General features: G+C 49.4%; 2 protein-coding genes across 2 annotated transcripts in view; both read right to left on the bottom strand.

Moving 5' to 3' along the window:
* LOC136835190 (ankyrin repeat and SOCS box protein 12-like) overlaps window positions 1-2,274 on the bottom strand; it is a 90,337-nt gene extending 88,063 nt beyond the window's left edge. Inside the window, exon 1 of the mRNA XM_067098419.1 lies at window positions 2,126-2,274. The gene's annotated coding sequence lies outside the window, so the exon portion shown is untranslated. The remainder of the gene's footprint in view (window positions 1-2,125) is intronic.
* A 6,871-nt stretch (window positions 2,275-9,145) lies between these two features.
* Window positions 9,146-22,991, bottom strand: LOC136835754 (uncharacterized). The gene is made up of 3 exons (XM_067099614.1): window positions 22,920-22,991; window positions 17,233-17,410; window positions 9,146-10,019 (listed from the first exon to the last, which is right to left on the bottom strand). The coding sequence occupies exons 1-3, from the start codon at window positions 22,989-22,991 to the stop codon at window positions 9,448-9,450; spliced, it is 822 nt and encodes a 273-aa protein (XP_066955715.1). The 3' UTR covers window positions 9,146-9,447.
* Window positions 22,992-23,289: the final 298 nt, after the last annotated feature.

The following is a 23,289-nucleotide window of genomic DNA, read 5'->3' as shown; positions in this document are numbered from 1 at the left end:
TGATGACTCTCATAAAGGTTTGTAACGTGCATGAGTCAGGCCCCTCAAGACGAGAGTTACATCCCACTCAGGAGGCCTGAGTTCCCTGAGTGGGCAAGACTGCTCGAAGCTTCTCAAAAGCATGGAGATCTCCCACAAGGATGAGAGATCTACCCCCTTCAAACAAAGGACTTGGCCAAGGGCAGCTCTATAGCCCTTTATGGCTGAAACAGAGAGAAGCTTCTCCTGACGAAGAAAGACGGAAAAGTCCGCTACCTGCAGAGGAGCAGGTCTGACTGGAGAGATACCCCGTTGACAACACCAACCACAGAAGACAGCCCATTTCTGAGAGAAAAGCCTCTTGCTTGCAAGAGATGAAGGTTAGTCTCCAGGAATGAAGAGCCAGCCTTTCTTCCGCCTGGTGATACCTCTCTACATGCGACTTGGAACAGCAGGTTGTGCCATGGGGGAATCTCTCTCTCTGTCATCCTGAGAACTGGGATGATCATGACTCTGTTGATCACTTGATGAATCAGGCAAAATGGAGGGAAGGTGTAGGCCCCTAGATTGTCCCATGGGTGCTGGAAGGCATCTTCCACTGCTGCCTATGGGTCCAGCACAATTGAGCAAAACATCGGCAACTTCCTGTCGTACCGGGTTGGGAATAGCACTAGCATTGGGAGGACCCAAAAAGAAAAAGAATGAAAACAAATGGCAGTAGGAAAGAGAGTGCACGAAGATGTCTGAATGCGATGGTGGCCAAAAGCAAAGTGGAGTGCAGACCAACAAATGGGCGGGACTTCCCCCCCTACAGTCAGTAGTTAATGACCTTATTTGAAAGTTAAACTGCCATTCCAGATCACGTTCATAGGCTAATTCCTATGTAAAGACCGAAGGTCTGTGTTTGTGTAGGAACAAATAATATTTATGTGTTTTCCTTCACCTGCAATTGGATTATGCATGCCAATTGGATGCCACAGACATTCACTCTCTTTTTACAAAGCATATTAGAAATGAAAACAAATCGATGTAGTAAAACTAGCATCTTCCTGCCACTTCAAATTCTCCTTTTTCATGTATCATGTGGTTAAATTTATTTATAGAAAAAGTGGTTATAGATATTTTTCTACCCCCATGTTACATGGCATCCACATACCTTATGGACTTGACTGCAACACTTTTGTTATGCATACAATGAAAAATAACTAATTCCAAAATAGAAAAAGGGCTGTATAAATTATAAAATGAAAATGTGGCCAGGAAAAGTTTACAGAATGCTTATGAAATACATGTATCCAAACAGGTTTTAATGCTACTATGAAGTACAAAATTAATGATATGAATACATATAAGCCAATTAGTAACCAAAGAATAGCAAACATGACAGCAACAGGATGAGAACCAGTAGCAAAAACAGAAAACCATGGAAAAAACCCTAAATGAAGACCTAGACCAGACGAAAATTCTGTCAGAGAGAGCACAAAACTGAAGGCAGTGGAGAGATCTAGTTTATTTCTGACCTGTACATGAAAAACAAGAAGTAAAAATGATAATGAATAAAATGATGATAATGACTTGAATGTAACTGAACAGCTAGCCGATGTAATGAGTGTCTGGACAGTTTCATCAACAAGAATTGCATTTCTGTAAGCAGGTAATTATGAAAACTTCTTGGAACTTCGTATAAGTTCCAAGTTGCTTGTTTACAATGGAGCTTAAGGTTAAACTATGGACACGCAAGACAATCTGGTCATAATCTGAAGGAAACATATCCCATTCACTGTGTCATTTCTTAAGCCTATAAAATATTTGCACATTTAGTCAATTTAAAATCGGAACAACATCGCAATCTGCTAATTCGGGCAATGAAAGCTCATGGGTAAAGCTATAAGGGAGATTGTGAAGACTTGTTTAGAATCATTTTCCCCACTGCTCTCTGAAGCTTTTACTATTACTCAAACAGGAAAAGTTACCATGAAAATAATCTTTTTGCTACGGATTAAGCTAAGCTTTAGATAAAAATCTAAGGGTTCGCCTTATCTTCAGCTTCTGTATTTGCCTAGCCTCCGCTAGGCCCACAGCTAATAGAAAGAGGAATGAGGCTATATGCCTATAAAACATGAAATTATCTGGGGGAAACTCTCACCTGTGGCTGCTACACTGAGGCTGGAGAACAGCAACATTTTCTTGAGTATTTTTAGCCTCATCTCGCACCGCCCTTCCCTGCCGTCAGGCAATCAGCTGGCAGCTGCCAAAATAGATAGCACGTTTGTTTTGTTTTGGTGGAGTGTAGTAGTTTAGTTACTGCGTAGCGTTACCTCTATAACGGCTCATACATGCTCCGCTGTTATTTCCCCGGATAGTGTTCGGTGCTCTCTCTCTTTTTTCACCTCACCAGAACGCTACATTTTTAGATATCCTATTCAGCTTTTCTTGGTGGAGTAAAGTTACAGTAGCATTATTTCGGATCTATAATCAACGCAAACCTGGATAAGGGCAAAGAGAAACTGTATCTTAGTAAAACACTTGAGCTTTTGTTATGTTACACTGAGAGTCTACAGTGTGTCTACTGTAGAGGCTACTTTGAAAATGTTGAGACAAGGAATAAGCAATCACGGCAAATAAAACAGGGATGTATATTCATTATTATTATTTTCGAGGGAGACCCTCTCTGAGGCAAACTTAGTTAACCCTTTAACAGGCGCTACCAGAAATAATGCAAAAAGCGCTCTAGTATTTTGTAGTACAACCGAATCTAAAACACGTTTTACTCCAGTGAATTTTTTTTTAATTTTGCAAAAATGGGGTCATAGACCCCCACCCCAACGAAGTGTCCTCAACGGGACCACTGCCCAGTTCACAGGAAATCGTCTTTTGACAGCAGTATCCTGAACTGGATGTTTTGCCCGATTGGGATCAACTTTTTTAAGAAACTTTGATTACCTTTTATAGCATTTTAGCAACTTTTTTGGGGCTTATCTTCCATGTTCAATACTTTTACCTCTCATATTTATACCTTAGCAGGTTATTTTTTTTACATTATTCTTAATTTCCTAGCATTATTATATTAATATTTCAACTTTTTATGCATCATTTCATCATGTTTTAATAAATAAGACATAATAAAAATAAGGAAAACGAAAGTGAACTAATTTTTATACCTTTACTAGAAAAAAGTTACAAAAATACATATACATCAGAAAAAAACAGTCAAATAGTTCAATAAATCACTAGAAAATAATGTCCATATTCATATCGCAACACTATGATACTGCGCAAAACAGTTCCTGGCATCAGAAGTACACAGTGCCACATTGCAAAGGTTGCACATTCACTTGGACCTGAGGATATTCTTCTTGGTGGAACAGTTCTTACAAGTCTGTCTCATGGGGGTGAAGACCGGTACATGGAGAGTGGAGGTATCAGTCCTAACAGCTTCTGGCGCTTCTGTGACCTCTGACCTCTGGTTGGGAGCACCACTTTCCCAAGACTCCTGAGTAGCAGAGGTAGAAGGAGTGGGCGTTGAAGGAGTGTCATCTGACCTCCTCCTGGCATGAGAGAAGACTCTGGACTTCCTGTGCATCCTGCATTACCTGGAGATGGAGAGGCGAAAATTCTTCAGGTGCATGGGTTTCTCATTTAGCCTTGCAACATCCCTCTTGTAGACTAGCCAGGCATTGGCAATGGATACAGCAATGCAATATCTGAAGATCTTGAGTAGCCAGCGTCTTGTAAAGATGGATGAACATGTCACTCTTGTCAATGCCACCCATCTTACCATTGTATTGCTTTATCAAATCAGGTTATGGGACATCAACCTTCTCTTTGGCATCTCTATCATACCTCTTGACAGATGTCAAGGGTTCAACTCCTGCATCAGCGGACAGCATGTTGACTACTTTGTTGTCCTTCTGTAAGGTGTCAAAGAAACGAGCAGGTAAAAGTTACTGCTACTTTATTACAGATCCAGGCAGCTTATATTGCGGCCGACTGACGCCGGGCCGTGAGAGACAATGGAATTGACTGTGACCTGAGGTCGAAACAATAAACAATAATATGCAGTGAACGAGTACAAATTACAATACAAAACATACAGAGCTACAATATAGATACAGTCTTGATGCCTGTGAATGAAGAAACATGTGATACACAATGTGTGACATTCGTATAAATACCATAAAGTAAAAATGATTAAAATGCGTGACCTGGCACGTTTTAGGCGTGACTAATTGAGCTTGAAGAAAACGGGAAGTCACCAAAGAAAACAAGCTCAGCGGAGACTTAATTAATGGCGCCGAAACACTATCCTGGCGCCGATTTGGTGACTTTACAAATACTCCCAAGACGAGGGACGCGTCTGATTAATCCCTGTATCTGCTGGGACGCTGAAGGGTGCCGCGCTCCTTGAAGATAACTGAGGGGCCTCCCGCCTGTGAGGCTGCTGTTTGGGCGGTTCCTTCCTGGGGCGGCGCCTGCGGGGTGAGGGCGTGCTGGAGTGCGTTTGGGCAGAAGGGGTGCTGCGTCGCTGCCGGGACTCTCCGACAGGAAGGCGGGCTTTAGCCGGTCTATGGAAACCCAGTCGTTCTTGCCTGGGAGTGCCAGCTGAACGCCTTGCTGTTCCGCTCCAGCACGCGGAAGGGTCCCCTGTAGGGCTTAGTTAGTGGTGGACGGACGGCGTCGACTCTGACGAAGACGTGGGTGGCGGATGACAGCTGTGGCGGCATGAAGGTGGTTGCTTTGTCGATGTATGAGCGCCTGCAAGGCGAACTTGCCGCCACGTCGCGGAGCCTCTGCAGAGATGGGGAGTGGCGTTCATCCGTCACGAGCTCTCCCGGCACCACGAGGGGTTCCCATAGGTTTGTTCAGCTGCGGATGGGGTGCCGTCGGCTCTGGGGGCGGTCCTCAACCCGAGGAGGACCCACGGCAGCTGATGTTTCCAGTCCTCGGCGGTGCAGCGGGCCATGAGGGATGACTTTGGGACCTGTGGAACCGTTCAACCAGGCCGTTGGCCGCTGGGTTGTATGCGCTGTGGTGGTGTGGTGCGTGGTTCCCAGCAGTTGAGCCAGGGCAGACCACAACTCGGAGAGGAAAGCGGGCCCCTGTCGGTTGTGATGTGGTCCGGGGCGCCGGCGCTAACCCAACTGGAGAGCAGGGCCTCAGCGCACGCGCTGGCGGTGGCTTCTTGCATGGGTGTGGCTTCGGCCACCTCGTCAAACGGTCTACCACCGTGAGGAGGTATCTGGATCCGCCTGATGGGGAAGGGGCCCGACGACGTCGATGTGGATGTGGCCGAAGAGGCGCCTGGCTGTGGGAACTCGCCTACCCCGACTGCGTGTGACGACCCACTTTACTGGTCTGGCACTGCAGGCACTGTTTTGCCCAGGCTGTGGCGTCCTTTGCACCCGTGCCAGACGAACTTTTTGAGAGCAGTTTGGCCGTGGTCCTGCCGGAGGGGTGTGAGAGGCCGTGAATGATGTCGAATACCTGGCGGCGGCGTGAGGCTGGAACCAAAGGGCGGGGCTGGCCTGTGCTGATGTCACAGAGCAGGCTGGGGCCTCCGGGGCGAAGGTCACGTCCCGCCACTTGAGGGATGTGATGGCGGTGCGGTATGCTGGGGTTTCTGGGTCAGTGGCCTGTTCTCTGGCAAGGTCCTGGTAATCTACACCAAGCTGCACTGCGTTCAACTCGACTCTGGAGAGGGCGTCTGCTACGGGATTTTTCTTGCCGGGAGGTACCTGACGGAACAGGTAAATTCGGCTATGGCTGAGAGGTGGCGCTGCTGTCTGGAAGACCATGCGTCCCCTGCTTCGTGAAGGCATGAACCAGTGGCTGGTGGTCTGTGAAGATTGTGAAGGGCGTCCTCCAGGAGGAACTTGAAGTGCCGAACTGCGCGGTACATCGCGCAGAGTTCCCTGTCGAAGGTGCTGTAGCGGGACTCTGCGGGACTGAACTTCTTGCTGAAGAAGGCGATGGGCTGGGGGCGCCGTTGATGATTTGCTCCAGAACAGCACCGCAGGCAACGTTACTGGCGTCTGTCGTCAGCTGGAGGGGAGCCTTGGGATCCTGGTGTGCCAAGGCGGTTGCCTTGGTGAGGGCGGCCTTTCGTCAGGGCGCCTTCGTCAGGAAAAGGCCTGCTGCTGGCTGGGTCCCCAAGACAGGGACTTGGTTGACCTTTAGGACTTCCGTCAGGGGGCCGTGGTGTGCGCGATCCCGGGGATGAACCGCCTGTAGAAGTTTACCATCCCAAGGAACTCCTGGACGGCCTTGATGGAGGTGGGTGTCGGGAACTTGCTGCGGCTGCCACTTTCGATGTAAGAGGGCGGACGCCTGTCGGAGACACCTCGTGACCCAGGAATTCTGCTTTCTGGACGCCGAAGGTACACTTGTCGAAACGGACGACGAGGCCGTTTTCTTGGAGGCGCTGGAGGACTGCTTTGATGCGCCTCTGGTGTTCGCTGTGAGACCTGGAAAATATGAGAATGTCGTCGACGTAGCAGACGCAGAATTTTAGGTCCCCAGGATGCTGTCCATGAGCCGCTGGAAGGTGGCCCCGGCGTTCCTCAGCCCGAAGGTGGAGAAGGCGAACACATAGGACCCGGGAAGGGCGTGATGATGGCTGTCTTTGGTATGTCCTCTGGCGCAACAGGTACCTGGAAATAAGATTTAAGAAGGTCCAATTTAGTGAATATTTTGGCCCCGTGAAAGGAGGCCATGAGGTCTTGCATATAGGGTAGAGGGTAGTGGTCGGGCTCTGTTGCAATGTTGAGCCGCCTGTAGTCGCCGCAGGGTCTCCAGGAGCCGTCCGGTTTCTGCACCATGTGGAGGGGGAGGCCCATGGACTGGAGGCTTTCCTGCAGATGCCCATCTGTTCCATCTCCTTGCGAATGCTTTTTTTCGCCTCCTGAAGGCGCTGAGGGGGAAGCCTGCGGAACTTCGCGATGTCGGGGCCCTTTAGTCACTATATGGTGGTATATGCCGTGCTTGGCTGGGGCCCGGGGACTTGGCGGCTCGGGCTTAAATACCTCAGGGAACTCCGACAGAAGGTGTGCATACTGGTGGGGGCGACGGCGCTGATGGTGGGTCTGGGTCCCGCCGTTAACGGGAGAGACCGGCAGGAGTCGGTATCGAGGAGGCGCTTTGCGCCCCACGTCGACTAGCAGGCCGAAGTGCGCCAGAAAATCGGCCCCCAGGAGTGGGGTTCCTACGTCCGCGACGATGAAGTCCCAGGAGTAACTCTGGCCAAGGATGGAGATCGACAGGAGCCTGGTGCCGTAGGAGAGATGGGGTTCCGTTGGCGGCCGTCAGAAAGCGGCGGGTCTGGTGTCTGGTTGCGGTCCTCTGGATGCTGGGAAGACCGACTTAAAGGCTCCTGTGTCGACCAGCATCATCCTGCCGGAGACGGTGTCGCGGACGAAAAACCTACTGTTTTTGAGGCCCTGGGTTCTTCGGCTGCCATGGCGGCCTGTCCTGCTGGCCGCCGCCACCCCCGTTTTTTGAACGGTTGAACGAGCAGGGCAGCAGGCAGTTTCGGGCGTCCTTTCCGAACCACTTGTGGTAGCGACAGAAGCCCGGGGACCTCCGTCTGCTGTGGTTCGGTGGACGTCTGTTGGCGATGGCGTTGACGGGCTGCTCTACGTCCTCTTCAGGCTGGACGGAGCTGACCGGCTGTGTGGCCGGTTTTAGCCGCTGTGAAGCCTTGACGGAGTCTGTGAGGTGTTGTGCCGCCTCTATGAGGTCCTCGACAGGCATGGTGTAGGGGTGAGCGATCTGGTTGCGTACTTCCGGGAGGAGTTGGCGAAGGTAGATTTCCCGTGATGAAGCTTATCTCCTGCCGCTTGTTTGTGCCACCAAGTCTGGTATTGACAGGAGATCTACGACCATGCCCCAAGCGTCTCTTGGATTGAGGTCGTGGCGTGGATTATTGGCAAGGTCGATAGCACGGGCGGCCCGCTCGGCGATGGGCAGGGGAGCAAGCTTCGAGGAGGAACTTTTTGTGGTGCTGTATGTGAGGGTGTGTGTTTGGTACTCGCGAGATGAGTTTTCTGTACACGTCCTCCGGAAGGGCGTTGAGCACTGTGTCGGCCTGTAGGATTTCGTCCGTGAGGTCCGCGATTCTGAAGTGGCTCTCCACCCTGCGCAGCCACATCGATGGGTTCCCCTGCGTGGCGGCGGCAGCTTTACGGTGAGGGCGGCCAGCGATTGTGTTGCCCGGCCGTCGTGTGTTCGGGGCGCTGGTGTGGAGTTGCGGGAGGGCCTCGATGCGGGGGCGGGCGCGGCTGTGATGGGAGGTAGGTAAACCTCCGAGTCCGCGGGGTCCGCGTTTAACTGCATGAAGGAGGGGATATCGCGTCCATGCTCGCTCCTTTGACCCCTTACTGGAGTGGGGTTTTCGCGTCAGTACGCACTTTCGTGCGCCGTGTGGTTCCGCTAGTGGCGCTGGTGGGGTACGCCGACGAGAGTCAGCACGCTCAAACGCTGGTTACAGCGCCGTTTTTAGGCCGCTAAGAGCGTTTTGGAGAAATCCTGGAGCCAAGACTGAGTCGCCGTGTGAGTCCGCTAATGGCTCCGGGATACTCCGGGGTCACCACTGTAAGGTGTCAAAGAAACGAGCGGGTAAAAGTTACTGCTACTTTATTACAGATCCAGGCAGCTTATATTGCGGCCGACTGACGCCGGGCGTGAGAGACAATGGAATTGACTGTGACCTGAGGTCGAAACAATAAACAATAATATGCAGTGAACAGTACAAATTACAATACAAAACATACAGAGCTACAATATAGATACAGTCTTGATGCCTGTGAATGAAGAAACATGTGATACACAATGTGTGACATTCGTATAAATACCATAAAGTAAAAATGATTAAAATGCGTGACCTGGCACGTTTTAGGCGTGACTAATTGAGCTTGAAGAAAACGGGAAGTCACCAAAGAAAACAAGCTCAGCGGAGACTTAATTAATGGCACCGCCGAAACACTATCCTGGCGCCGATTTGGTGACTTTACACTTCCACTTCAATGCCAGAACACCATTACAGCTCCTGTAGTCCATGGTGCCTCGTTTGGCCTTCTTGCTGTTGAGCTGGGCAGTTGGTATGAGGCCAGGGTTTCCTGTCTTGTCTCCTGGCAGTGCCAACATAATTGGCACTGGTAGGTGTCCTCAGGTGCTCAACAAGACCAACGCTGGTGAAGAAGTTGTCTGCATACACACGTCTTGTTTGGGTGCTTGACTGTCCTGAGGAGGGTGGTGACCACTTTGGCAATCATGTTCATTTCCTCTTCTTCAGGCAACTGGACTGTGTGGGCCATAAAGGTGGTCTGTCCTTGATACATGAGTATATCATGAGTAATGCCATCTGTATTGGCCCCGCAGAAGAACTTGTAGTCCTATTTATCTGGCTTGTTACGGATATATTGGCAAAAATTTCCAGCCCTAGTTCCCTTACAGAGGCCACCATAACCTCATCTACACTTTGATGAGGTGTTTCAGGGATGCGCAGGAAGTTCTTCGTGATGGCAGTGATGACTGGCCTGACCTTGTAAAACCCGTCTTGAGTGGCAGTAATTTGCTGGTTATCACTGAAATGAATTCTTGCTCGCATGAGCTGAAACCTCTTCGAGGACATAAAGTCTGCCACTTGTGGCACCCTTGTGTTAGTGGCCCAGTAGTCCTCAATGAAAGCAGGTGGACCACGCCCATGTAGATCAAGATGCCGAGGAACATAAGCGTCTCTGATGTGTCAGTCTTGCAGGGCGTCCTGAGGTCGCTCTGCCTAGCATAAAGGTTAGTCTGATAGACTAGGTGCTCCACAAGCTCCATGCCAAAGAGATCACTGAAGTAGAGAAAAGGGGTAGGAATAGTCGACATTCCTGCATGTGCATAAGTTGGCAGTGGTGGGTTGCTGATGTCCTCCATCACCCAATTCCTTTGAACAGTGGCACCCTGGCTGCCAGTGCCAGCCTCCTCATCCTCCTCCTCATCTGCCCACTCCTCCTCTGCTACTGCTGCTGGTGGGGTGGCACAGCCAAGCTTGGCTACTGGAAAAAGAGAAAAAAATAAATGTCAATATCTATAAGAAACAGAAATGCAAAACATCTCTCTCTCTCTCTCTCTCTCTCTCTCTCTCTCTCTCTCTCTCTATCTATATATATATATATATATATATATATATATATATATATATATATATATATATATATATATATATATATATATGTATATATTTTTACAAATATTACTGCTGTTTGCCCTCGTAACTTTTGATTGTAAAAATATCAGCCTGACTGAGACCGGGAAAAGACGTTGTCTATATAGGTGCATCTTCAGTTCAAACCTTAACGTCCGTTGGAGAACGGGATAGGTAAGTTAGGCCTTTTACCCTATAGGAAAATTTCCCTATCAGCCTTAAGAATAGGTGGTCCTAAGGTCCCTTTTTCCTTCCTACCTGTCTCTTGGCGAATGTTTTTAACAAGAACGTGGACACCTGGGGTGACTGTTTTTGACCTAGGCCGGTCAGGGAACTTCAGAGAGACTGGAGCATTCGGAGAGACCACATGTCCGACGGGGCCTCTTCTCCCTTTCTTTGTCTATTATTATATTAGTGAAGTGAAGAAGCAATTGCGAAGACTCCGTTCGGCGGTGTTGGTGCCTACAACGTTCGTCCTAAAGGTAAAGTCGCTTTTTGTTCAAAACTTCGCCCATTCTTTATCTTTTTCTGTATTTCGCATTTCTTTGTTTCCTCCTTCATCCCCACTTACTGTATATGTGTTTACGAAGTCTAGATTAATCCTAATTATTATATTGTTAGCTTCAACCCGTTATTCCAGTAAAATACCTAGGATTTAGGGTAAGCAAAATCAGGTTAAATCTCGATGCTTTTTATGCCTAGCGTCCGAATGTTTGGAAGAACCGTTGCGTTTAAAATCAAATTCATCTCAAATATTTTGTTAAGGTTAATTACCCTTAACTGGCGACCTTTGGCTAATTAACGACTGTCTTTGAGGTTAACTTTTGGCTTCAAGTGGCAGGTTACGTGTAATCTTGGTTTGCAGGGCCATAAAAATTACGTAAATTGAATAATACATGATCAACCAAGACCCTCACACGTAACATTGGCGACCTTGCCAGGATCTAAAGTACATTTTAGAGGAAGAATCTGGAGAAAAGGAAATTAAAATTACATTAATTCCAAAAATAAAAGTCAGATATCGAACTCCATTTCATTCTTCCAAACAAGGAACGAGGCATAATAATAAGCAGTAAAGAGAATAGTTATAATAACAAGTGTAGTGAGAATTAGCTGTAGGTAAGAAGGGTGCGACTCGAGAGCAGAGCGTCATAATTTATAACGTTTAAGACAAGGACATTTACCGTGTTCGGATCGTGAATCAAGTCGTTCAAGTAACGAATTCAAAGGCCGAATCGCGGAGCCCGTTTCATGTACACAGTAATTTAGAAATCGCGTCGGCAATTCCGATCGTTATTGTTTGCATATAGCGGGAATCATTCAAAAACCGTGTCAGTGAAGTAGCAAACGAACTGAAATAGTAATTTTACAATAAAGGTACCGTTCAACAACGTAAATTTACGCAGGCAGACTAGCATTTCTCTTTTCATTCTTTTGTTTAATGTCCGGTGAGAATACGATAACAAAAGACACAAAGTTGTTGGTAATTTAGTTTTCCAACCGTAACGTAAAACACTATGCATGATTGGTATATTTAAAGTAAAATCTGGATACCTGCATTTGTTTTATGCGTTGTTTTGAATTTGGTTAAAAGGAAATACCCGCCATCTTGGATTCCTCCGCCGTGTTCGCAGTTTGTTTTGAATTTGTTTGAAATAGAGGACCGCCATTTTGGTGTTCCTTCGCAGAACAGAGGTTGTTTTGAAATTTAGGCCTAACGGGACTTTTCCGCCATCTTAAGACCTTGTTATTGTCATCCTGTTGTGACCAGACTCTGCCCCGCCACTCTTGGGTCATATATTTTTTTTTTTTTTCGTAGTGAACCCACCTCGCAATATCTTAGCTAGAAAAAACCAAAAGATAATTTAGGCAGGGAAAGATAGGCCTTAGTTAGGAGTAATAACAAGTTCTTATACAGATACCTGCTATAAAAATCATATAAAGAGAATTTAAAATTTTACGATAAACTTTTGTGACGCTGGCTCCCAGGAAAATTAAGATAATAAAGTAATCCCTAAGGAAGCCAAGACGACGCATCTATATAATTTTATTAAGATCCATGCCATTGTGCATGTATAAAATCTTTGTTTACATGTTCTCAAGCAGCAAGAAATTAGCTGATTGAAAATCTCTCTCTCTCTCTCTCTCTCTCTCTCTCTCTCTCATTCAAGTAAGCATTCCTAACCTAAGTGTACGTGACCCTCTTCAAAGAAAGAACGGCCAACACTAGGCTAATTAATTGAATACAATAAACCAAACAAAAGAAACACCTCTGTCCCACAATAGATGAGGACAAGTTAAGAGTAATTACAACCCAGTGATAAACTGTCGGTCACGAGTGAGGCCTGCTATCCAGACCGAAGCAAACAGTAGTTTTCACCCTCTGAAAAAAAAAGGGGCCAGCCCTGGGGCGGTACTGGGACCAGCCACTCACGAGGATCTTTAAAAAAAAAAAAAACCCAAATTCACTTTATTCCACAGTGCCAATAATTTGCAGCACTGTCATCACTTGAATAGCTTACTTCTCTCTCTCTCTCTCTCTCTCTCTCTCTCTCTCTCTCTTCTTTTTTACCTTCCCTTTCTCTCTCATTCGATTGTTGCACTCTGCAGGGGTGTAGAGTGCCTTTCCTCCCATATAGCCTAGTTGGACTCCAGTAGAGGGTCCCTAGGGAACACATTGGCACCATAAGTGCCACTAAAGAAAACAAAGGGAACACAGAAGAGAAAGTTCTTCTGAACCTAACCTGCACCAGTGCCTAGGGATACTGAGTGCCACCAGTGTGACCTGTACACGGCACACCCAAACTGGTGCCACCTTTTGAAAGGGTGTCACGTCATTTGAAGAGACACTTCCTCGCTGCCCAAGAAACGCCCAGTCGACCCGGTTAGACGCCCTTCCCACCAGAACCATGGCAGCAGAGCATTATAAAACTTTCCTGGGGCTGGGGACAGCGGCAGGTCTCACCTGCTGGAACTTACTACCTGGGTCAAGGAGCAAGTGGACGACTTGGCCAAGCGGGAGAAGGAAGAAAGACTCGAGCAGAGGAAGTATGAAGAAGAACGAAGGGTGTATGAAGCCGAGCAAAGGCAAAATGAAGAGGAAAGAGAAGAAAGAAGAAGACGGCATGAGTTAGCCTGCAAGGAAACTGAGTTAGCCCTAAAGAGAAGGAGCTCGAGCTTGAGAGAGCGAAAATGGAGAATGCAGAAGCTATGGCTAGCCATCAAGCCTCCAGTCCTACACCTGCTGCATCAAACGCTCCAATTTTGAGCATCAATTCCCTAGTCCCCAAGTGGACTGAGGACGAGCCAGAAGCATGGCTGGAGGAGATCGAGGCTCTTTTCGATAACTACAGCACCACGGAGACGGAGAGAGCCTTAATACTGGCCAAGCATATGGAGGAAAAGCCAAGGCAGCGCTTATCTCACTGGAAAAGAGCCAGAGAGGCAACATGGCGGAAGTTCGTAGAGTCATTACAAAGGCCTCGAAATAACCCCAGAAAAATGGAGACAACGGTTCCGAGGTCTTGCCAAGGAAGTCGGCTGGTCTTGGACAGAATGGGCATGTCACAAAACCCAGTCCGCACGCGCTGGTTCGACTCCTTGGCCTGCACGACGTTTGAGGATCTTTTCAATCGACCATGCTAGAAGACCTTTTCCAATGTGTGCCAGGGCCCTTGCTGTATATCTTAACGATAAACAGCCCTCCACACTTATGGAAGCTTGTCGCATGGCTGATTCGTGGAAACTTTCAATCAGTCGCGATAGCACCTCTCAGAAGCGAATCATCCCTCGGCCTGCCTCTCGAACTCCACTCGCCCAAGAATGGACTGCCTAGCAAGACCATATGCAACTATTGCAAGAAGGGGGCCACGCTGAAGCTGAGTGCCGATACAAACTCGGCACTAATAAGCAGCCTAACCCTACCAGCCAGAACTCCGCTCCCGATTCATCCGCTCAGCCCTCTCCTCCAACAGTTACTGCAGGCCACCGAGCCCATCCAAAAGGCCCGTGCAAATCCTGTGGGGCTGCTAGCCACTACAATGCTGGATCTCCGCCTGTCCACATCATGTCCCCACCACCAAATTTGTCAACCTAATCAGCACTTCATTTTCTGCTGCTGGTCCGCACCGGATCCTTTACCCGAGAGACTGGAAACCCAGTTCATCTCAGTGGCCCCTCTTCAGAGCACTAGCCTGCCCGTGACCCTTCCGGTCACAGTAGACACTAAAGGCAGATATTAGCCTGATCGCCAGGGCCCAAGTGCCAGCCGGTGCCATGGTTGATGAAGAAACCCGGTGGGAAATGAAGTGGATAGAGGGCCACACCATCACCGTTCCTACGGTCCAACTCCAGGTAATGACACCTGGGGCACGATACCCCACCGCCTTGGCGTGGTAGGTGGAATTCGGCCCGGAGTGGTCTTCTTGTTGGGTCGGGATCTTCTCTGCGAAGCCCGTTACCAACGCCACTCCGCAGCCACGTTACCTCCTCCACAGAGGCCACATGTAAAACTCTCAACCATGACAAACCTCCACCTTCCGCCCACCAAAGTGGTCCGCGGAAGGGGCACAACCCAAACTATTTCAGGCCTAGCCCTCTCCAATCGAAGGGCTGGCCCACCAAGAGGTCTTCCTCCGCGAAGAGAGATTCAGGAGGAGCAGTACCGCTGCAGGACGTGCAAGGGCAGACCACTCCACAAATTGGGAGGGCTGCCCAACCAAGCAACGCCCAGCGGACGCCCAACAAAACTCACCGAGAGGCTACGATCTCCTGCTGGGGCAGGAATCTCTGCCGCAGCCAAACCCAAGTCGTCCGAGAGGTATTGCACCTCGGACCCCTTGTCAGGCATGCCTGACCTCAACTGCTGCCAGTGCCACTTGCGAGCACTGAGCAGTGCCAGACTCCGTCCGCCACGGACGCTGAGCTACCAGTGGAAAAGGCCCCCATGCCGGGTCTAAATCATGAGGCTTAATCCTCCTCCGGGAGATTTAGGATTCCCCATGCAGCTGATCATTGCGACTGGAGAGCCTCCAGCACCCTTTGCAACCTTCTTCTTTGCAAAATTTGACCCCAGGGGAGGAACCCTGGAGGATCGAAATGGTACCCCTTCCTTGAAGACCAGGAACTGGCATCCTCGGATGCAGGAGTCGAGATCGCTCTCGCTCGGTTGTCGCAGCAGCCGGAGTAGGAGTCCTCCGCGCTTTGCAGTTGCCCCTGACTTGAATATTTCCGCTACCCTTCTGGCCTGTCCCGGAGTCGGTGCTCTCATCACCTGCTAGGCCAGCTACTGATAGGCCTTGGAGGAACCCGAAGAAGAAGAAGAAGGCGGAAGAGAGCCCAGTAGTTGCCGAGCTATACGCTCATCCTGGCACTAGTGCCCTCTCGGCACAGTGCCCTAACATCTAAGAGTGATCCTGGCCCCTTGCCCAGAGAAGGTAGCCAGTGTGATCTCTTCCTTTTACTTGTACCTAGCCTAGGCCACCTTAAAGTACAGTACATCAATTTAGTAGCCTTGTTCTTTCCACTTACCACCGAGCCGCAGTAATCATGTAAGTAGCCTAACTAATTTCAGTAATCTTAACTATTGTGAAACGAGCCACGATGCTCGTGACACGCATGGCCTAAGACCTCAGTGAGGCACCCATTTATCATATGAGGCAACCCTCATGAATTAACTAGTAAATTTTAATTGTATTAAACATAAACCATGTTGTAATTTAGTTAGAATATTAACTCTTATGTTGGTGCTACGGTCAGGTTAGGATAGGTTAGGCTAGGGAATATCATAGAATGTACCACTAGGCTAGGTCTAAAACACATCATGATTGTAGGAGGTAGCCAATAATAACCGTGAGCACCTTCCAGTACTATTAGAATTAGGTAAAGTAGTGAATATAGCTCATATCCTATCTAGGTTAGGTAGTTCTGTAGCTAGGTAGGCTAACCAGGACTAATCTGCTCAGGGGAAGGAGAGTAACCTCACGAGAGGCGAACAGCTTGCTTAGTATAGACCTTCACGCCCGAAAAGGGGTGAAGGCCCTCTTAAGGGGGAGCTTTTTACAAATATTACTGCTGTTCGCCCTCGTAACTTTTGATTGTAAAAATATCAGCCTGACTGAGACCGGGAAAAGACGTTGTCTATATAGGTGCGTCTTCAGTTCAAACCTTAACGTCCGTTGGAGAACGGGATAGGTAAGTTAGGCCTTTTACCCTATAGGAAAATTTCCCTATCAGCCTTAAGAATAGGTGGTCCTAAGGTCCCTTTTCCTTCCTACCTGTCTCTTGGCGAATGTTTTTAACAAGAACGTGGACACCTGGGGTGACTGTTTTTGACCTAGGCTGTCAGGGAACTTCAGAGACTGGAGCATTCGAGAGACCACATGTCCGACAGGGCCTCTTCTCCCTTTCTTTTGTCTATTATTATATTAGTGAAGTGAAGAAGCAATTGCGAAGACTCCTCAAATTGGTGTTGGTGCGCACAACGTTCATCCTAAGGTAAAGTCGCTTTTTGTTCAAAACTTCGCCCATTCTTTTATCCTTTTTCTGTATTTCGCATTTCTTTTGTTTCCTCCTTCATCCCCACTTACTGTATATGTGTTTACGAAGTCTAGATTAATCCTAATTATTATATTGTTAGCTTCAACCCCATTATTCCAGTAAAATACCTAGGATTTAGGTAAGCAAAATCAGGTTAAATCGATGCTTTTTTATGCCTAGCATCCGAATGTTTGGAAGAACCTGCTGCGTTTAAAATCAAATTCATCTCAAATATTTTGTTAAGGTTAATTACCCTTAACTGGCTGACCTTTGGCTAATTAACGACTGTCTTTGAGGTTAACTTTTGGCTTCAAGTGGCAGGTTACGTAATCTTGGTTTTGCAGGGCCAAAAATTACGTAAATTGAATAATACATGATCAACCAAGACCCTCACACATAATATATATATATATATATATATATATATATATATATATATATATATATATATATATATATATTTTTCCTGTGAAGAAAAGAGAAAAGGAACATTAGCATGAGTGCCACAAATAGGAAAAAATATTTACTTTTTCGTTTCTTCCTTGGAGGTGACACGAGGTTCTCCTCTTCAACAGCATCTTCAGCTAAAGCTGCTTCAACGTACTGTTGGTAGTCAGAGTCATTGTTGTCGTCATCGACATCAGTGTTCTCAAATTCTTCGTCACTGTCCTCATCACTATGATTGGGGTCACTTGGGAAAAAAACCTAACACCTGTGGCACCATAGAAGGTTCCAACCTGAAAAGAGAACAAAAGGAGTAATTGTTAGTTAGTAGTTTCAGCAAGCAAATGATCACAATAATTAAGTTATGAAGTCATAATGACTATAATATAATTAAAAATAATTATGATAATAAAAAATATTGCTGTACATATTTGGTGATCATTACTATATATATATATATATATATATATATATATATATATATATATATATATATATATATATATATATATATATATACATGCTATAATTATACTAAAATTATGCTAAAATTATGCTATAAGTAGTCAAAATAGATACTAATATTGAAATTTAGAAAAAATTTTGCCAAAATATCATCTATTTCATGGTTATTATTAATATATAGAACGCTTGAATGGCCTAAAATATCAATACAATAATCATGAATGCTATTAGAATCTTCCAGAACATTCAGTTTTTAAGAGGTGCAAAAAAAAAAACGAGCAGGTAAAAGAGAACTGCTAATTTATTCATGATCCAGGCGGTTTATATAGCGGCGGACTGGCGTCGAGCCGCGGAATACAATGGAAGCCTCAGTGACCTGAGGTCGATAATAAATGACAATAAATACAGCGATCGAGTACACTTTACAATGTGAAAATAGACAGAAGTGAAATTGGATACAATCTTGATGCCTGTGAAAGAAGAAACATACGATACACAATTGATAACAGGTAAACAAATATATACATAGTTTCAATGATTGAATTTACGTGACCTGGCACGTTAGGCGTGACTAATTGTAGAGGCAAAGAAAATGGGACGTCTCCACAGAAAACTTGCTCAGCAGAGACTTTACAAATGACTTTACAGATGAGACTTTACAGATGACTTTACAAATACTCCTCCCCCCCCAAAGACGTGGGTGACGTCTGATTAGTCGGCGTATCTGCTGGGGCGCTGAAGGGTGCCACAGCTGCGTGAGGACAGCGGGGAAATGCCCTTTGTGTGGGGGTGCCTGACTGCGGGTGTGGGTGGGCTTTTTCGAGGGCAGCTGCGTGCCCGCCCTTTACGAGGGCCTGGCGGCGGCGAAGGCTGACCAGGCGGAGGGTGCGATGCGGTGACGTCTGTGTCCTCCTCCAGGAGGGCGGGCTTGACCCGGTCTACTGACACCCAATCGTTCCTCCCGTGAAGTGTGAGCAGGAACGCCTTATTGTTCCGCTCCAGCATGCAGAAGGGTCCCCTGTAGGGCCTGGTCAGTGGTGGGCGGACGGTGTCATTCCCGACGAAGACATGGGTGGTGGAGGCCAGCCCGGGTGGCGTGAAGGTGGCTGACCTGTCTGTGTATGTCCGCCTGTAGGGGGCAAACTTGCCGACTATGACGCAAAGCCTCTGGACCGATGGGTTGTGACGATCCTCTGTCACAAGCTCGCCCGGGACCACGAGGGACTCGCCATAGGTTTTCTCAGCCGCGGACGGGGCGCCGTCGGCCCTGGGGCAGTTCTCAACCCGAGGAGGACCCTCGGCAGCAGGTGCTTCCAGTCCTCGGCAGTGCAGCGGGCCATAAGGGACGCCTTCAGGGACCTGTGAAACCGCTCGACCAAGCCATTGGCCACTGGGTTGTAGGCCGTGGTGGTGTGATGCATTGTCCCCAGCAGCCGAGCCAGGGCGGACCACAATTTGGACAGGAAGGTGGGACCCCTGTCGGTTGCGATGTGGTCTGGAACGCCGAAGCGGCTGACCCAACTGGAGAGCAGGGCCTTGGCACATGTGCTGGCGGTGGCTTATTGCATTGGCGTGGCTTTGGGCCACCGCATGGAGCGGTCTACCACCGACAGGAGGTATCTGGACCTGCCTGATGGGGGAAGGGGCCTGACGACGTCGATGTGACTGTGGCCAAAGCGTCGCTCTGGCTGCGGGAACTCGCCTACCCCGGACTCGGTGTGACGTCCCACCTTGCTGGTTTGGCACTGCAGGCACTGCCTTGCCCAGGTCCTCGCGTTCTTCTGCACTCTGTGCCAGACGAATTTCCCTGACAGCAGTTTGGCCGTCGTCCTGCCGGAGGGGTGTGAGAGGTCGTGGATGACGTCGAATACCTGGCGGCGGCAGGAGGCTGGCACCAGCGGGTGGGGCTGGCCGGTATTGACGTTGCAGAAGAGACTTGGGCGCCCGGGGGCGAGGGGCACGTCCCGCCACTTCAGGGACGTGATGGTGGTGCAGTAGGCTGGGGTCTCTGGGTCAGCGGCCTGTTCTTTGGCGAGGTCTTCGTAGTTGATCCCGAGCTGCACCGCATTTAGCTCGACTCTGGAGAGGGCGTCTGCCACAGGAGGTACTTGATGGAGCAGGTGAACTCGGTGATGGCCGAGAGATGCCGTTGGTGAAGGCATGTACCAGGAGGAACTTGAAGTGACGGACTGCACAGTACACTGCGCAGAGTTCCCTGTCGAAGGTGCTGTAGCGGGCCCCTGCGGGGTTGAACTTCTTGCTGAAGAAGGCGATGGGCTGGGGGTGCCGCCAATGACCTGCTCCAAGACAGCACCACAGGCGATGTTGCTGGCGTCCATCGTCAGCTGGAGGGGGGCGTTGGGATCCTGGTGGGCCAAGGCAGTTGCCTCGGCGAGGGCAGCCTTCATCAGGGAGAAGGCCTGCTGCTGGCTGGGTCCCCACAACAAGGACTTTGGTTGGCCTTTCAGAGTTTCCATCAGGGGAGCCGTGATGTGCGCGACCCCGGGGATGAACCTCCTGTAGTAGTTCACCATCCCGAGGAACTCTTGGACGGCCTTGACAGAGGTGGGGATGGGGAACCTGGTGACAGCTGCGACTTTGGATGTGAGCGGGCGGACACACCCCGGGGATACCTCGTGGCCCAGGAAATCGGCTTTTTGGACACCGAAGGTGCACTTGTCGAACCTTATGACGAGGTCGTTCTCCTGTAGGCGCTGCAGGACTGCCCGGATGTGTTTCTGGTGCTCACTGTGGGACCTGGAAAATATAAGGATATCATCTACGTAGCAGACGCAATACTTCAGGTCCCCCAGGATGCTGCCCATGAGCCGCTGGAAAGTTGCCCGGCATTCCTCAGGTCGAAGGTGGAGAAGGCAAACACGTAGGACCCGAAAGGCATGATGATGGCGGTCTTTGGTATGTCCTCTGGCGTGACTGGTACCTGAAAATAGGATTTCAAGAGATCCAACTTAGTGAATATTTTGGCCCCATGGAAGGAAGCCGTGAGGTCCTGCATGTTCGGCAGGGGGTAATGGTCAGGTTCCGTTGCGAGGTTAAGCCGCCTGTAGTTGCCGCAGGGTCTCCAGGAGCCATCCGGTTTCTGCACCATGTGGAGGGGGGGGAAGCCCACGGGGTGGAGGCCTTCTTGCAGATTCCCATCCACTCCATTTCGGTGAATGCGTTCTTGGCCTCCTGAAGGCGCCACGGGGGAAGCCTCCGGAACCTCGCGTGTGCAGGGGGCCCTTTGTCTTTATGTGATGGTAGATGCCATGTTTGGCTGGGGCCCCGGGGACTTGGCGGAGCTCGGGCCTGAAAACGTCAGGGAACTCCGTCAGCAGCTGTGAGTACTGGTGGGGGCAGTGGAGCAGATGGTGGGCGCCTTGGGTCCCGTTGCCAACAGGAGGGACTGGCAGGAGTCGGTGTCGAGGAGGCGCTTCCGACCGACGTCGACTGCCAGCCCGAAGTGGGCAAGGAAATCCGCACCCAGGAGTGGGGTCCTTACATCCGCGACGATGAAGTCCCAGGAATATCTCCAGCCAAGGATGGAGATTGACAGGGGCCTGGTGCCGTAGGAGAGGATGGGGGACCCGTTGGCGGCCGTCAGGAAGGCAGCCGGGTCCGGTTCTCGCTTGAGGTCCTCTCTGGATGCCGGGAAGATTGATCTAAGGGCCCCGTGGTCGACCAGCATCATCCTGCCGGAGACGGTGTCGTGGACGTAGAATCCACTGGTTCTAGGCCCTGGGTTCTTCTGCTGCCATGGCCGCCTGTCCTGCTGGCCGCTGCCTCTCCCGTTTTTTGAACGGGCGAAAGAACAGGGCGGCAGGCAGTTCCGGGCGTCCTTGCCAAACCGCCTGTGGTAGTGGCAAAGCCCCGGAGAATTCCACCTGTTGTGAGGCGCTCAGCGCCTCCTGGCGACGACGTTGACCTCCTGCTCTGCACCTTCCTCCTGCTGGATGGTGCTGACTGGTAGTGCGGGTGCTGGTACCCGCTTCATTGCCCTCACGGAGTCCGTCAGGTTCTACGCCGTGTGGATCAGGTCGTCGAGGGGCATGGTGTAGGGCGCTCAGGGATTTATGTCCAGACCTCCGGGAGGAGCTGACGAAGGAGGAGCTCCCACGACAGGCTTATTTCGTTCTGTTTTCCGGTGCCGTCGGTATCTGGGAGGGTGAGGAGGTCTTGAATCATGCCCCATGACTCCATGATGCTCTGATCCTGCTGCGGGCTGACGGCGAGGTCAAGGGCGTGGGTGGCTCGCTTGGCGACCGGCAGGGAGCATGCCTCGAGTAGGAACTTCTTCAGGAGGTGGTAGGTGAGGGGGCGTGCGTCGGACACCCAAGGGACGAGCTTTCTGTAGTTTTCCTCCGGCAGGGCGTTGAGTACTGTGTCCGCCTGCAGCACCTCGTCGTTGAGTTCCGCCAGCCTGAACTGGCTCTCGACCCTGTACAGCCATGCTGATGGATTCCCCTGCATGAATGGTGGCAGTTTTATGGACAGGGCGACCCATGATTGTCCTGCCGGGCAGGGGAGAGTGAGGGGCACGGGCAGGGGTGTGGAGGAGCGTGAGAGCCTCGGCACGGGGGTGGGCGTGGGTGATATGGGAGGGAGGTAGGCATCCGAATCCGCGAGGTTAGCGGTTAACTGATCGAGGGAAGGGATGTCCGCGTCCATGCTCGCTCTTCGCCCTCTTAACTGGAGTAGGGTACTCGCGTCAAAACGCACTTGGAAGCACGCCGTGTGAGTCCGCTAATGACGCTGGTGATTTTGCCGATGAGTGTCAGCATGCCCAAACGCCGGTTCAGCGCCGTAATTAGTCCGCTAAGGCGTGAGTAAGTTCCTGAAGCCAAGACTGAGTCACTGTATGGGTCCGCTAATGGCTTCGGGAACCACTCCAGGGTCACCACTTTAAGAGGTGCAAAAAAACGAGCAGGTAAAAGAGAACTGCTAATTTATTCATGATCCAGGCGGTTTATATAGCGGCGGACTGGCGTCGAGCCGCGGAATACAATGGGAGCCTCAGTGACCTGAGGTCGATAATAAATAACAATAAATACAGCGATCGAGTACACTTTACAATGAGAAAATAGACAGAAGTGAAATTGGATACAATCTTGATGCCTGTGAAAGAAGAAACATACGATACACAATTGACAACAGGTAAACAAATATATACATAGTTTAAATGATTGAATTTACGTGACCTAGCACGTTAGGCGTGACTAATTGTAGAGGCAAAGAAAATGGGACGTCTCCACAGAAAACTTGCTCAGCAGAGACTTTACAAATGACTTTACAGATAAGACTTTACAAATGACTTTACAGATGACTTTACAAGTTCACAAATGTAAATGGGCACAGCATCCAGTTCAGCATGGTTCATTATTAATCCTACTTCCCGGTAAACCGGGCACAACATCTAGTACCGGCTGAGTTTTGTGAAATGTGGTTTCCTGTGAAATGGGTGCTCAGCCCGTACTGGATGATTACACCGCACTTTTTGTTCACACAAGTTTTTGTAGCGTCAGCGGTCATGTACACTATTCTGGATAACTTTACAATGATCACCAAATATCTATCTATGAGCAAACAAGTTTTCAGTCTTACCTCCATTGTTTGAGTTTCGGTAGTGGCGAAAGTAAGAGTGTTTGGGTGCACATCTACACGCTTCGGTGTCTGGA

This window comes from Macrobrachium rosenbergii, chromosome 55 (assembly GCF_040412425.1).
Source record: "Macrobrachium rosenbergii isolate ZJJX-2024 chromosome 55, ASM4041242v1, whole genome shotgun sequence".
NCBI lineage: Eukaryota > Metazoa > Arthropoda > Malacostraca > Decapoda > Palaemonidae > Macrobrachium > Macrobrachium rosenbergii.
Note: the sequence above shows the minus strand (reverse complement) of the source record. Positions and strands in the feature narration are given on the sequence as shown.

Bases quoted from the DNA above. Each gene is read 5' to 3' on its own strand.
- LOC136835754 (XM_067099614.1), bottom strand. From the start codon at position 22,991: ATGAACCATGCTGAACTGGATGCTGTGCCCATTTACATTTGTGAACTT. The intron at 17,411-22,919 runs GTAAAGTCTTAT...CACAGGTGTTAG, and splicing joins AGTCATCTGTAAAGTCATTT to GTTTTTTTCCCAAGTGACCC. The intron at 10,020-17,232 runs GTAAATATTTTT...CTCTTTTTCCAG, and splicing joins TCCAAGGAAGAAACGAAAAA to TAGCCAAGCTTGGCTGTGCC.